Source organism: Myotis davidii, unplaced genomic scaffold (genome assembly GCF_000327345.1).
Source record: "Myotis davidii unplaced genomic scaffold, ASM32734v1 scaffold109, whole genome shotgun sequence".
Taxonomy (NCBI): domain Eukaryota; kingdom Metazoa; phylum Chordata; class Mammalia; order Chiroptera; family Vespertilionidae; genus Myotis; species Myotis davidii.
In genome coordinates this window covers 486,105-500,264 of record NW_006300368.1, presented here as the reverse complement: position 1 = coordinate 500,264, position 14,160 = coordinate 486,105, and the positions used below count along the sequence as shown (strand labels likewise).

Genomic DNA, 14,160 nt, shown 5'->3' with positions numbered 1-14,160 from the left:
TAGGGAGAGAAGGAGGGGAGTAGGGACTGGGGACCTCATTTTAGGACTATGGAGAGGCCTCAGAACTGGGGTCATTCCTTGGGAGCACCCCCCTGAGGCCCCTCCTGCTGAGTTTTTCTGGGGCTCCAGGACTGGCTCTCCCACTTGTGGTTAGAGCTGCTCCAGGGATAGCCACCTCCACACAGCTCGTCCTCTTCAAGGGGCCTGGCATCTGCTAATCCCAGAGCTCAGGGTGGCATCTGGGTTGGGGCTGCAGGTGCCCTGCGCCAGGCAGAGCCTTGGATACCATGTGCCTTTGGACTTCACAGAAGTAAAATGAAACCAGGTATTGTAGCTGGAGCATGTGGTGTCTACTTCCCCTGTGGACACCCTTCAGAGAGGCCCAGGAAGAGCAAGGGACCGCAAGGCTGGGAGAGAGGTGGGCACGATGACAATGGTTAGTCCCCAGGGCCTGGTGGCCCCAGCCCTGAGCACTCCCACCCTCTCCCGAATCCCCCAAGACTCGTTCCTCTTTCCTTAGGACACAGAATAACACTGATTTGGGGTTCCCCTGAACTTCTCTCAGTGCAGGAGCTTTCCTGTTTGATAAGTCCTTGCTGACTACCCCCAACACGTGAGACCCTGAGCTCCGCCTGGGGGAAAACAGGAGAAAAATAGAAGGTGGTTCATCTCTGCTCTCATAGCAAACAAGCCAGTGAGAGGGAGTTCTGGGTGAGGGGCGGCAGGTAGAGACTCGAGGCTGCTTACTTCTGGGCCTTCACTCCCCTCCCTGGGTAGTGGGAGCTGCCCAGCTTGCCTCCAGGGTGGGCCAAATGCCAGCATGTCACCTGGGTAAAGGCAGAGCCCATTGAGGGGGCTGCCCGCTTCCCTGAGGAGCCCACTCCCGGGTGTCTGGCTTCTCTCCAGGAAAAAGGGCGCTTGAGGAGCTAGGCTTTCTTTATTTTTCTGGAACTGGTCACTTCTGCTGCCCTCAGTGGGATTGAAGGACTGGCGGAATCTGCCCCCTGCCTGGGGTTGACCCGAGACCTGGGACCTAGGCCTGCTCTGGTCACTGCCCTGTCTCCTCTGCTGTTGCCCAGAGGAGAGGGCAAGCGTGAGGCACACCATGCGAGCCAGTGTAGATGGTGACGGGCCCCAGGAGAAGGCAGCCAGGCTCCTACCCGCAGCGTGGGAGGGAGACAAGCTTCATGACAACACCTGCCTGCCCAGCACCTCCCAGCATACTCCACACTTTCTCTCCTTCCCTTTCCCAGGAGGGCGGGAGGGCGGGCAGCTGCCCCCTCCTTTCTGGGTGACCAGAGAAACTGGGGCATGGGCGTGGGGTGGAGCCAGGAACCTCGGCGTCCTGCCTCCCAGTCTCCAGCTCAGGCTCTGCCTCTGAGCCCCTGGGGAAGGAGCCAGCCCTGGGGAGGAGAAAGTGGGTCAGTGCCAGCGTGGGCTGGGGGTCTGGGAAGTGGACTCCTGTTGTCACTTCTCCACTTAGGAGCCCCCAGCGCACCTCTGTGCTCGCTAGAGATCAGGGTCTGCTCCACTTCCCCTTCCCTCTCCATCCTTTCAAAGGGATGGAAGGCTTAGATGGGATGGTGGGAGGAGGCAGGGTCAACCCTGAGGGGATGTGAAGATGCCAAAGTAGGTGTTTATGTTTTTCCTGGGTTTGGTTTCAGATGAGAGGGTTCAGCCAGCACCTAGCATGGGACCTGGCATATGGCAGCTCCCAGGCGATGCCAGCGGGCTCCAGCATGACTGGGCTCAAAGGGCAGGAGGAAACTGGAGGGCAGGCGGGCCTAATGTCTCTAGAACCCCAGGGAAGCTGGCACCCCGCACTCCATCCGGGGTGCTCTTGGCTCAGCCCTTGGCTTTCGTATTGTACACAAAGCTGACCTTGCTTTCTTCCTTTGGGTCAGGCCCCACGCCAGTCTTGGGGTCCAGGACAAGGAAGCCTGGAGGAGCACCAGGAGCCAGGAGTGGGTTCCCTTCCTCGAGATGTAGGGGGTTAGGAGGCCTGACCCTAAGCCTCCGAGGGATGGAACAAGGTCACTGTGCTTCTGAGGGGATGGTGCTGGCTCCGGATGAGGCTCATGTACCCCATGTTTGGTGGGTGCTCTGTAAGGTTTGTAGGGTGACACATGGGGTGAGTGGGGATGCAGGAGAGACATGAACCACAAGGAAAGGGGCTATAGAGCAGGAAAGATTAAGGTTAGGCGTTAGGAAGATACTGTGGCATCATTTGAATCTCGGAAGTAAAAAAAGACACTTGTCTCCTTCCCAGTCCTCCTCTCTTATTCCCTGGGAACTGCACTGAGGATTGTCTGGCTGTGTGTGACACTTCCCTTCCCGCTTCTGGCTGTTACTGTAAATCATAACAGTGCAGGGAATTGCCCTGAGCCCCTGGCTTTGGCCACTTCTGGATGCCCAGTCTCCTGGTGCTCCTGTCTTCCCTAAGCAGAGAGTTTTCGCCTTAGGTTTCTGGCTGCTCCAGGTTCTGGAGGCCCTGCTTTGAATCATCATAACTGGTGACTTCCTCTCTTCCAGAACAGGGCTCCCCTGCCTACTCTCCCGTGCCTGGGGCAGGCAAGAGAGCCAGGACAGGGCCAGCCAGCCCTTCCGGTTGCTCCCAGCGTGGGTGGGTGGAGTCCTGGGCTGGGAGGGGCTATTTCTGGGCTCCCTGGAGTCTGCTGCCTGTCACCCCATTGAGGAAACCTTGGCCTTCCCTTCTTTTTTAGAGAGCCTGGTTGGCCAGGAGGGATTTGTGGTTGGGGGTGGTAAACAAGGTCCCATGACCTACCTTGAGGTGTCCACCAATTTCAGACCCCTGTGGGGGTCCTGCTCTATCACCATTTTTCTAGAGCCTGCCTTGGCTAAGAAGCTGAGGCTTCAGATATTTGTTTAGGTCCTTTTCCGCGCCTCCCCCCCCCCAAATATACATCTTGCCAGCCAGTCTATAGCCTGGGAATGCCCACCTCTGCCACCTGCCCTGTCAGTGTGCACCCCATCCGAGGCAGGAGGCCCCTTTGCTGTCCCTGGCTGGCAGAAGCTGGTGGGAAGATGGGCTTCAGGACCCACAGCCACTGTGTCCTTGGTTGGCCAGCTCCCCCCGGGCTCCCGACAAGAGGGTGAGGTCATCCAGTCCAGGGAGAGGACAGGTGTCCCTGGCTCCATGCCTGGAGTTGGGGGCAAGAAGGGGCCAGGAGGGGGCTCCAAAATAGCAACTGTGACATCAGGAAGGGGGAGGGGGACACAGACCCAGGAATAACCAGGCTATTAAAAGGCTCCAGTGAGGTCAGGGGGCCAAGTGGGATCTCTGTACCAGTGGGAAGCACAATCTGAGAAGGGATGGACCAGCAGTGGGCAGGGCAGGTAGGTATCACCAGTTCTCATGGGGCCCCAGCCCCAGGTCCCAGCAGCACCCCAGAACAGGAGCTGACCTGTCAGGTCTGGGACTGGCGAGGAAGGCTGGATGCTGGCAGCCTCTTGATTCTTCTTAGAGGGCCTCCAGCCTCAAGTCTGCTCCTCCCTGGGTACCTGTTAACAGAAACCCTGGGACAGCTTCGCTCTGTTGTGCAGGAGGCAGTGGGCTGTGGCAGTTAGAGCTAAGCAGTCTAGCCGTACCATTTAAGTGGCTGTATGACCAAGGGTGAGTGACTTCAGCTCTCAGTGCCTTGGTTTCCCCATCTGCACCTATCTCCTGAGGTCATCATGCAGAATAAATGAGGTGATGTGTGTGTTGCTGTTAGCATTCCACCTGGCACACTGCAGGGGAGAAACTACCTGTGCTCTGGGAATGGGCAGGTGCGCCCAGGTCCCCTTCCCTGGGCGGGGATGAGTCCTGTCCAGGAAGAGTCTCCTGCCCCCTCGAAGGAAGCAGAGCAGCCGCCAGAGGTGATACCCCAATATGTTGAAGGAAGCTGCCATTTAGCTGCTGCCCAGGGGTCTCCATGTTGGCTGAGGGGCTGAAGAGGCACCTCAGCTCTGAGGGAGAGCAGAAGTTAAACAAACTTCTATCAGGCTCTTAGAAGAACTCTAAGAAAGATGCAAGGTTAGGCCAGGTGGCCCTGTCTGCCCTCTTGGAGACCTCTCCTGTTCCTAAACATGCTCTGGATGCAGGAGGGAAGATAGAGGATGGAACTGTGTTTGGTCTCCAGCCCCTCGCCTGCCAAGAGCAGCACCAGAGCTGTCCCAGATGCATGGGTCCTCCGGCACGGCCCTTCCCCAGCCTAGCCTCTGGCCACCAGGCTCTGTGGCCTTGGCCCTGAGTGCAGGCCCTCCCCTGTTCCCATCCCCCTGCCTGGCGCTTCCTCCTGGGGTGGAACGCGCCTCCCCCCATGGGGCCTCCGCCAGGCCCTGGCTCCTGGCAGCCAGCCTGCAGCTCCCTGAGCATGCTCCACCTATTTATAGACAGGGCCCTCCCCCAACTGCTATTTCAGTCTCCTGCCAGCTGCCGGCGGCTCATTCGGGAAGGAGGAGCACAGAGCCGGTCCCAGAGCTGTCACCCAGGGCTGGGAGGGAACACAGAGAGCCCGCCTGCCTGCTGAGCTCCCCTTCCTGTCCCCTGAGTGCTTTGCCATACTCCAGCTCCTGAGAGCGGGGGACAGGCCGGTGGTCCAATGCCCCTCTAGGGGCGAGCTGGGCCTGGAGCTCTGGGGCCTCCTGGCTCCTCCTGTTCCAGGAGTGCCCAGGCCGGATGAGGCTGAGGCGCCTCCCCAAGTGCGGGTCCCAGCAGCAGTGGCCTGAGGGAGCCCTTGAGCCGTGAGGGCTGCCCGACCACCTTCCCCTTGGCTGATTCCCGCCTCTGGCGGCCCCCTCTCTGGCATGCTGCTGGTGCCCAAGGCTCAGGGGCTCGTGGAGATGCTGCAAACCATCTATGAGACGGAATCCTGTTTCTCAGCAGATGGGATGTCAGGCCGGGAACCATCCTTGGAAATCCTGCCTCGGACCCCTCTACACGGCATCCCTGTGGCAGGTAAGTGCCTCGGTGATCCCGCCTGTCCTCTGCATTGGGCGTCCTTGTCTCTGGGGCTGAGTATCTGGCTCTGAGCCTCGCCCAGAGAGGGTCTTGCTTAGGGGCTTTGTGTTGAGGATATGGGTAGTTAGGGAGGTGGGATTTCCTGCCCTCCCTTCGGCTGCGCTGTGCTGCATCTCTTCAAGCCCCTTTGGCCTCCGGCAGGGTCAGCCTTGCCTGCTGGGGGCTGTGGGTTGCTAGAGGATCCTGGCCTAGTTGGCACCATGGTCAGAGGGGAGGAAGTGGGTCAGTGACCTGCCTCCAGGCTGCCCGCCCCCCAGGTCTGGGCCGGGGCAGAAGCCATAGCTGAGTGTGCACACAAATAAAGGCTGCCGTAGCTCCTCTGGCTGGGTTCTGCGGAGCAGAGGGTCCATTGCAGCGGTTTCTGCAAGTCCCTGGTCAGGAGTCCCCTGGGAATCAGACAGCTAAGGAGGAGGCTTGTGCAGCTGTAGGGTTAGGCAGAGGCTGGCAGCTGGGGTAGCAGTGGGCCTTTGCTGCCTTAGGTCTTTGCTCCCCCATATTCCTCCTTCCCCCAGGCCTTGGTTTGTTCCCATCTCATGAGGCCAAAGAGATGCCTTCATACAGGCTTGGGATCCCCTAGCCCTGCCACCTTCTCGGCAGGGACTTTTTTGGCTCTTGGCTGGGGGTGGGGTGCCCTAGAGCTGGGCCACTCCTTCCCTCCCTCCCAGGAACCTGTTGGCAGCATCAAAGCCTTTCTGGCACAGCCTCCCCACCAGGCCGGCACCACAAGATGCTTCCTCGAGGGAGGGGCCTGCTGGATCCATGCCCGCTTGGCCCCTCCTGACAGTGGCTTGGCACTTGGGTGTGGGTGTCTGTGTGTGTATGTATGGGGAGCCTTTGCCTCTGGGTACGTGGGCGTGGGTCCCAGGCTTTGAATTGGAAGGTGGGAGCTGGTGTGATTGGGCTTTAAACCATCCAGGGATAAGGTTGCAGCTGAATTGAGATGTGTCAGAGGGTGACTGTTTGGGGAAAATTTGGAAAACCCTTGGAATAAGGCTTGCCATCTGCCTGGGCAGGGATGCCCGTGTAGTCTCCTAGGGTAGGGGCACAACCCTGGGCACCAGCCCTGCAAAGTCCCTACACAATCCCCTGGGCAGGAGTGTAACCATGGAGGGCTGGTCTAGTCTTGGTCTACTTGAGTCGGTAGCTCTGGCTAAAGACCCTGCCTGCTGACCCCTATCCCAAAGCCTCCCGCAGGCAAGGTGGTCTCTTGGGAAATAGAGGACGGACTGCAGAGCATCTGTTTGGGGGCAGCTCTACCCCATTTGGCAGATGCCATGTCCGTTCACCCCTCCGGCCCTGTTCCCACTGTCCCTTGCCTTCCGGCAGCAGCTGGTGGCCAGACTGAGGTTTCCTCCGCGGCGTGTTCTCTCACCTTCTTTCAAGCTAAACCCCAGAATCCTTGCAGGTTGGACCCCCGCTACCCACAACTCTTCCCTAAGGCTGCCTGTACCTGCATAGCTCCCCCCGCCAGTCTCTCTCTCCAGATCCCTGTCTCCCCTCCATCCCCCCACAGCACACACAGGGCCTGGCCTTCTGCGCGGTGCGGTGGCGTGGTCCATGCTGGCGGGAGGGAGGTGTGAGTCACCTCGGCGGCTGGGGAGAGGGCTAAGAATGTTCTCCCCTGCGCAGCTCTGATGCTGTGTCTGTGACGCGGCTGGGGACAGATATAGGCCGGGAGCTCGGAGGCCTTGGTTTTTTTTTTTTACTCTGGAATGTAAATAGATGTTTCAAATAGAAACACTTTAACCTTTGGGTTAAAAAAATTCCACCCTGGATAAACATGGCCATGAGGGCCCAGGCACCCTGGTCTCCCTTCCTCCCCCCAGTATCTTGACAGGATGCAAGAGCAGGAGGCTGAAAGAGCAGGTGTTCGGGGATGCTTTCTGGGCAGTGTGTGTTGCCCGTCCTCTGCAGCTGAGGGGCTGGGGAACGGGGCTTCCCGGGGTGGCCTCTGCCTACTCCAGCAGCGGGTATGGAACCCCATTTTAGGGGCATCCATTGCTCTCTGGCTCTCTTGTTCACAGCCATTTCCCGGCTTTAGCACAGTGCCTGGCACGTGGATGAATGAATGATGCTTGGGCGCTGGCATCCAGGGCTGGTGGCAGGATTCCTAGGGTCTATTCCGGGGCTTGGCCCTCTGGGTAAATAGACGGATATGGTTGCCCCAGTGGGTGAGCCAGAACCTTGGCAGACGGAGCCCGTGAGGGATGTGGGGTTCTCTCTGCTGCTCTTGCTTGAGGAGGGGTGCAGATCACAGCTTAGGTCTTGTGCTATCCTAGGTCTTCCTTGAGGGCTCCCGCACAACAGCCCAGCACACAGTGGGCACCCCCTCATCTAGGCCTGGTCCCAGCTTGGGGAGCCTGGGAACTTGAACTCCAGGGTGGGATTCCCCAGAATGCAATGCCGGGGCATCCCCTGCCTCCCTTCTGTGAGCCCTGGATTCCCCTCCGGCCTGGACTGGGCAGGATATTCTGAGCAGGCAGGGAAGAGGAGTCTCCTTTCCCAGCGAGGAGGGTGTGCATCCTGCTGATGCCGGGAAAAGATGCTGTGGATATTGGGAGTTTGAGAAGTGCCGTGGATTGGCATTGGGGTTTCCCCTGGATATTCTTATTCACATTCTTCAGACCATACCAAGCTTGGCTGGGTGTGTGGGTGTGTAGGTGTAGGGTGTGGGGAGGGTAGGAAGGGTGAGACTGGTGGGAAGAGAATTAATATAGTGTACTAAGTGACGGGATATCAGGTGCTTTCCTTACCTTACCTCTTCTAGGGAGGTATTAATAGCCAGGTTGTATAATTGAGAAGGATCAGAGAGGTTGAGGAACTTGCCCAAGGTCACAGAGACAGCGGGGATTCGGATTCAGGTCTCTAGGGAGGGCCACTGCCAGCGCACACAAGAAGAGCTCCTATGTGCAAAATTTAAAAAGTGGCCCTTTTTTTCAGAGAGATATCTTCATGCCAGAGTGCATGGCCTAGCAATTGGACCGTGGGCTGGATCTCAGCCCCAGCTTGTCCCTTCAATCCGGTGCCCTTGTGCAATGTGTAACCTGCACAACCGCATGTGGCAGGCCTGCCTTTGTACCTCCAAGTTGTGCTCCTAGACAATAGAGACCAGTCTGGCCTTGGGGGGACTTGTGAGGTTTCAGAGAGGAGATTGTTTTCTAAAAATACTGGGGACCACTTGGTCAGCTGTTGCCCTTCCTGCAGGGATTTCAGCCCAACAGGAGAAGGGAGCTCAGGAACAGCGTTGCATACCCCGTCCCTTCAGACAGCCTCCCCTGCCCCCATTCCCTCCTACCTCAACCCCTCTTCTTGTTTTTGAGACCCTCAGCTGTCCCTTCCCTGCTGCACAGCTGCCAGATAGGAAATCCCATTAACTGTGTCCACACACACAGCTGTAACAGCTGTCAGGTTGGCAGCAAAAATGAGTGCAGCCGCCCCGGGACACTGTGAGAACGTAGTTTGCAAACTTTCAGTTGTGTCAGAATTACCAAAGGAATATATTTCAATGCAGGTTCCCAAGGCTTGCCCCCTCCCAGGTTCGGATTCTTTAGGGCAGCCCAGAACCAGCGTGGTAGCACAGCTCTGGTGATGCTGATGGGAGCAGACTCAGGCCATGCTTGGAGTGAAGGCTGTGTGGAGAGGGGTCACGTGGACAGTGGTCATGGGGCCCGGTAGCCTGTCGGCGGGCTTTCGGATTCTTGAGAGAAGGGCCTAGTGCAAAAGGAGGGAGGTTGTTACCCCAGTCAGAGTCAAATCCAGCTCTTAGCAGCCTGGCAGTCTGGAGAGGAAGGATGTCGAGACGCTGGGGAGCAGGTGGCTAAACCCCAGCTGGGGGAGGGGGGGGGATTTTGGCAAGTGGCCAGGTGGGCAGGTGGGCAGGCCGCTCTGTTGGACGTTCAGGGCTGGGTTATGTCCCGCGGCCCCTGTTGTCCACCCCAGGTGTGGAGTGAACATTCTCCGCAACAGCTGCAGACTGTGAATGGTTATCGTGCCTTTTAATGGCCCCTAGCGCGGTGCCCAAGTGTTTCCTGGAAATGGCTGGGCTGGGAGAGGTGTCTCCTTCTCCCTCCCATGGCAGCCCAAGATCAATGCCGACCTCCATTCTCACCAGGGAGAGGCACTTGGTGCCTTCCACTTGGGCTCTGGACCCCCAAGGCTGTAGAGGCACGGTCTGCCTCAGGGTTTCTGGGGGTTCCATCCACATGGCTCCCTTCTCCTATGGCTCCCTTCTTCTCTGGTGTTTCGGGGGCCCCAAGACCCCTGGATCCTTAATACTGACTTTGGCTCCTTACTCCATCTCATTAAATTCAGGAGCAGCCCTCAAGATTCCTCCTGTTTTTTTAGTGGGAGGTAGAGAGCCAGAAGCCCTGGCTGGCCCTGCCCCTCCTTTCCAGGTGTCGTTGGACACACTTCTTACATCTCTGGGCTGGCTGTCCTCTGGCACCTGGGGAAGTTAGTTGCCGATTTGCAGGCCCTTCCTGCACTGTCATTCTAAGAGTTTCTGAAGTCAGTTCGTGCTGCTTCTGCCTTGCAGGAAGAGGGGCCAGGAAGGTGTGGAATAGTACTGGGGAGGGAGGTGTCGCCTGCAGCGGGCGCAGTAAGGTTAGAGACCAGGGAAGACTTTCTGGCTGCTCGTAACTGGGGCCTGAGAGCAGGGCTCACACCTCATGCCCATCTGCGCTAAGTAATGCTCTTGGGGGAGAGAAGGGATTCCACCGCGATGGGCCGCGCCGCAGAGGACAGAGAGGCCTTTCTGGGAGGTGGCGGGGCAGGAGGGAAAGCCTGGAAGAGCCACCTGTGGGGAGAGTCTGTTCCCAGAGAGTCCTTCGGCCGCGCTGGGATCCAGCTGCTGGTGACTCCAGCGTGTACTGTCCGTGGCCCGCAGGGAGGGCTTTGATTGGGAAAGGACCACAGCGGCCGTGGGATAGTCTAAAATGAGAGAGCTAAAGCCTCCCTCCTCCTCAGAGGTCTGAGCCTGACTTCCTTGGAGTTCAGGTGGTCTGCGAATCTGACCCCACATAATTCTAAGTATTTGATTCCATTCACTTTAGAAACATTCTGAGAAGTGGTCCGTAGGCTTGACTAGATTGGCAAAGGGGCCCAGGAAGTGTCAGGAGTCATTCATAACACCCTGACTAGCTCCTCTGAGATTCTCCCAGGCCCTGTGCCAGGCCGCTCTGCCTGTGTGCTCTCTGCTGCGCCCGACAGCTCTGGGCGGCAGGTGCTGTTCTCACTCCCATTTCACAGATGCCTGCACGGAGCGCAGGGAGGTGCTCAGCCCCTCGTCCTAGGAGGTGGCAGAGCCTGACTTGAACCCTGGTCGTCTCTTACTCCAGCCCTTGCTCCCACCCATTATGTGCTGCGTGTTACGTGAGGCGTTGTGAAAATTGCTAGGTGAGAGTCCTCCCAGCGTGCACCTGGGGAAATGCTGTCTGAATTGTGGTAGAACCTGTTGAGCCTACATTGGCCTCACTAATCACATAAGCACAGAAATAGATCATGGGAACCATCCTTAGTGGGGAGGGGTCGTCGACGTCCTGGGGAGGAGGTGAAATGCTGTTCTTTGCCTCCTTCCAGAATCCCTCCAGACCGGCAAAGGGACAAGAGCCTTTCCCCCCTCTCCAGAGGGGCAGAGTGAGGCCATTAAACATTTCAGGAAGCTGCTGACTCCCCAGCCTGTTCCTGAGGGTACTGGTGCTGGCAGAGGGGGCTGCCCTCCAGGGTAGGCCGCAGCCTGTGGCTCTCCAGAGGGGCCGTTATTTAGGTCTGGGGGTGCTGAGCACCTGGGGCGCCCGCACGGGAGCCGGGCTGCACAGGCTGGTGTAGGCGCTGCACAGGCTGGTGTGTAGACGCTGCACAGGCTGGTGTGTAGACGCTGCACAGGCTGCCCGAGCTGGGAGTCGGGACGCTTGGTCTTGAGTTCCTGCTCCTCAGCTGGTGGGATTTCCTGCACAGGAGCCCAAGCGTCTTGGTTTCCTCATCTGTGTCACAAAGGGATTGAAACAGACGATCTCAAAAGCCCCTTTCGCCCTCTCTCCTCTCTCGGTAGGGTAGCCCCTCAGATCCAGGGCTTCTCAGCAAAGGCTCATTTTGGTCCCGTGTCGACATTCCAAACAGCTTAGCGCACACCTCCCTCAGAGTCTACATTCACGGGGTCTCCTCTTCTTCCCCGACTTCTGTGGCTGGTACTTCCTGGGGGTAGGGTCTCTTTAGAGCCAACGGTTAAGCTTTTTAGGTCTGCTGGGCAGGTCCATACACTGTGCTGCCCTGCGGCCCCCAGGGCTTCTCCAGGGAAACGAAAGGCACCATTTCCCTGCTGTCAGTGTTTGGGCCACGGGGATTCTGGAGTTGGTGACGTCCCCAGGAGAGGGCTCGGAGCTGGAGCATGGCCGGCGGTGTGTCCAGAGCAGGAGGAAGGCGTGGCCTGGACACTCCCTTTGTAGTCTAAGGCCGTGCCGGCAGTTGTCCCGAAGATGGCCCCTAAGTACCTGCCTTATCTCCCCCCAAGGATCTAGGCTATCCCTGGTTGTGCTGCCCAAAGAATCTGCTGTGGGAGCCCCCACTGGACTAAAGGGGTTCATGGAGAGCAGGAGGCCCAGCTAGATGGGAAGAAAGTGTCGCTAAGGTCTCGCCATTGCCCAGTTGTGCCCAGGAGCTGGGCAGGGAGGTTCCTTCTGAGCCCGAGCCTGGTATATGTGGGGTCATTGTGATGGCTAGAAGCTACCTGGGCTGGGTTTCTCCACAGGGGTAGTGTTGGTCAAACCCGCAGAAGGCCAGAGGACAGGATGGTGCTAACTGCTTGCTCCCAAGGCCACCATTCCCAGGAGAAGGGGTCAGAGTCCCCAGGAAGGAGAGAGTCTGGAGCAGGTAGACAGTGCTCCCCCCCGTAGGAGATAGCTGTGTAGGCTGTCTGGCTTACTTTCTATTCCCTACAGCTCTCTGTCAGAAGGAAGTAGCGGGGTGAAGGGAGGACCCAGGGCCTTGCCCTTCCACGGGACCCCACACTTGGCCTCCCAGTGGTCTCCTTGCTGGCAAATTCCCAACTGTCCTCTTAAGGAACAGTGTCCTTCGGCCCACTCTCTTCCCTTCCCAGAGGTCCGCGCACCTTCCTTGGTCCACCAGGAGGCGATCAAGAGCCTCTTCTCATGACACACCCATTTCTCTTCCAGGCACTTGGTTCTGAGGGCAGCCACTGCACCTACTCTGCTCATGCCAGTCTGGCAGAGGGCACAGATCCTTGAGGGGGTGCAAGGCCAATTAGGCCCCAGGTCTTGTGCCCAGCAGACTACATGCAGGGGCTCAGTGCCTACCCCCCCTACCCTTTCTCTGATTCCAGCTGCTCAGCTGCAGCCCCTTCCATCTTGGATGGAGCCAAGTAACTACCTGGCAGCCCCCTGGGGTGCTGTATCCTGTCCAGGCTCCACAGGGCCTGCAGATTAATAGTCTCCAGTCGCCCGTGCTTCCTGCTTGCGTGGGAACAATGCTGTGTGCCGGAGCCCGCTGGCTGCCCCACCACCTGCATACCAATGGGGCTGCAGCTCCGACTGCAGCCCAGGGCCTGGCATTTTGGTGGCAGCAGTGATGGTGGCTGTGAGGGAGCCCTTGTGGGAGATTCCCCTCACCTGAGCCCATGCCCTCTCTTGCAGGGCTCCTGCAAGGGAAGCCAGTACTGCCAGGAGCCAGGAGAACTTGGACCCCTGCCCTTCTCTGGGCAGGTGGCTGGCATTGGCTCCTGCAGCCCCGACACTGCTGGGAGCAGCAGGTTGAAGCTTGTCCACCTTTGGCTGGAGTGTCCCAGGCCCAGCCAGGCTTACCTAGGAACAGATAGCTCCCCAGCCATCTTGGACCTTTATTTTAAAGTTTCATTTTAAAAAAAGTTTTTACTGATTTTAGAGAGGGAGGATGGGAGGAGAGAGAGAACTATAGATCTACTGCCTCCTGCATGCCCCCACAGGGGATCGAGCTGGTAACCCGGCATGTGGCCAACCAAGAAGGGAACCAGCGACCTTTCGGTGCATGAAACGACACTCAACCAACTGAGCCACACTGGCCAGGGCAGCTCGGGGCCTTGCTGGGTGTTTCCAGTGCTGAGGAGACCTGAGGCTGGCTGCTGGCTGCTGGCTGCTGGCTGCTGCCACCCTGTTTGCACCCTGGATGGTGCCGGCCACCTCCAGAAATGTCCTGGTGCTGGGACAGAACATGGATTAGGAGGAAAAGTATTGAGTGTGTGTGTGTGTGTGTGTGTGGCCCCACCCTCTTGGCCACATCTGGCCACTCCTACAGATGTGGCTCTGGCCTCCTGACCGCAGAGTCGTCAGTGTGGCTGGCGGGCAAACCACAGAGGAATGTGCCTCGCAGAGCTTGGGGGAGAAGGGACGATGGGGACTGAGAGACATTCTGCTCAGGCTTCCCCTCCCCTCCCCCAGTGGGTCCCAGAGGCCATATTCTGGCATGAGGGTCGTCAACCGGCCTAGCCCCTGCCTTGGTGACATTCTTTCAGATCGAGGCCCATAGACTGACTGCACAGGGTGTGGGAGCCTCTCTTAGCTCAGCCCCTCACCCCCCGCCCTCATACTCCTGATGAGGAGTTGGGGGGAACCTGGGCAGAAGCCTGTTCACGAGGGCAGGAAACACTGGCAGCCGCACGGATATTGGGGTCCTTTCTTCTCCAGGCCTGGGCAGGAGTGGGCCCTTGGCATCAACTCCCTGTGGCCTCCCCGGGCTGGAGTGAGGAAAGTGAGGGCTTTCTTTGGAGAAAGAAATGAAAAGGAAACAAGATGGGTTGGCCTTGCCTCTCTCACTTCCTCCTTCCCAGGCAGTGGGTAGCCGGCCTTCCCTTCGCTGGCGTCAGGAGGCTCTGTGGGGTGTGGACTGGGTTGGGGCTCCTTGCTGGTGCGGTGTTGGCCCTGGCAACCACAGGGCAGTGATGGGAAGTGACATTCGGTGACCAGAGGACAGTGTGTGTCTAGGGATCAAGAGGTTGAGACTTAGCCTTCCCATTGGAACCTTCTGCCACTCCCTGGGCCCATCAGCCCATTGTCCATATGGGGGCCTGGACCCAAGGTCTTGGGACCCAGCAGGCCCTGGACTCCTTTTCCCTTCCCAGCAGGTTGTCCCTGGGACTGGAGTTATGAGCT

The 14,160-nt window shown here is 58.4% G+C and overlaps 1 protein-coding gene across 9 annotated transcripts in view; it reads left to right on the top strand.

Moving 5' to 3' along the window:
- The window catches only part of HDAC5 (histone deacetylase 5), a 30,830-nt gene that overhangs the window by 4,190 nt on the left and 12,480 nt on the right, over window positions 1-14,160 (top strand). For 6 of the 9 annotated variants that reach the window (XM_015572540.1, XM_015572541.1, XM_015572538.1 and 3 more), the window contains exon 2: window positions 4,886-4,960. The exons of 1 other annotated variant lie outside the window; for it this stretch is intronic. In XM_015572540.1, coding sequence (XP_015428026.1) covers window positions 4,886-4,960 — 75 coding nt within the window. Of the gene's footprint in view, window positions 1-4,476; window positions 4,961-14,160 lie in introns of those variants that run through there. 2 more of the 9 variants (XM_015572539.1, XM_015572537.1) reach the window with 2 other exon arrangements.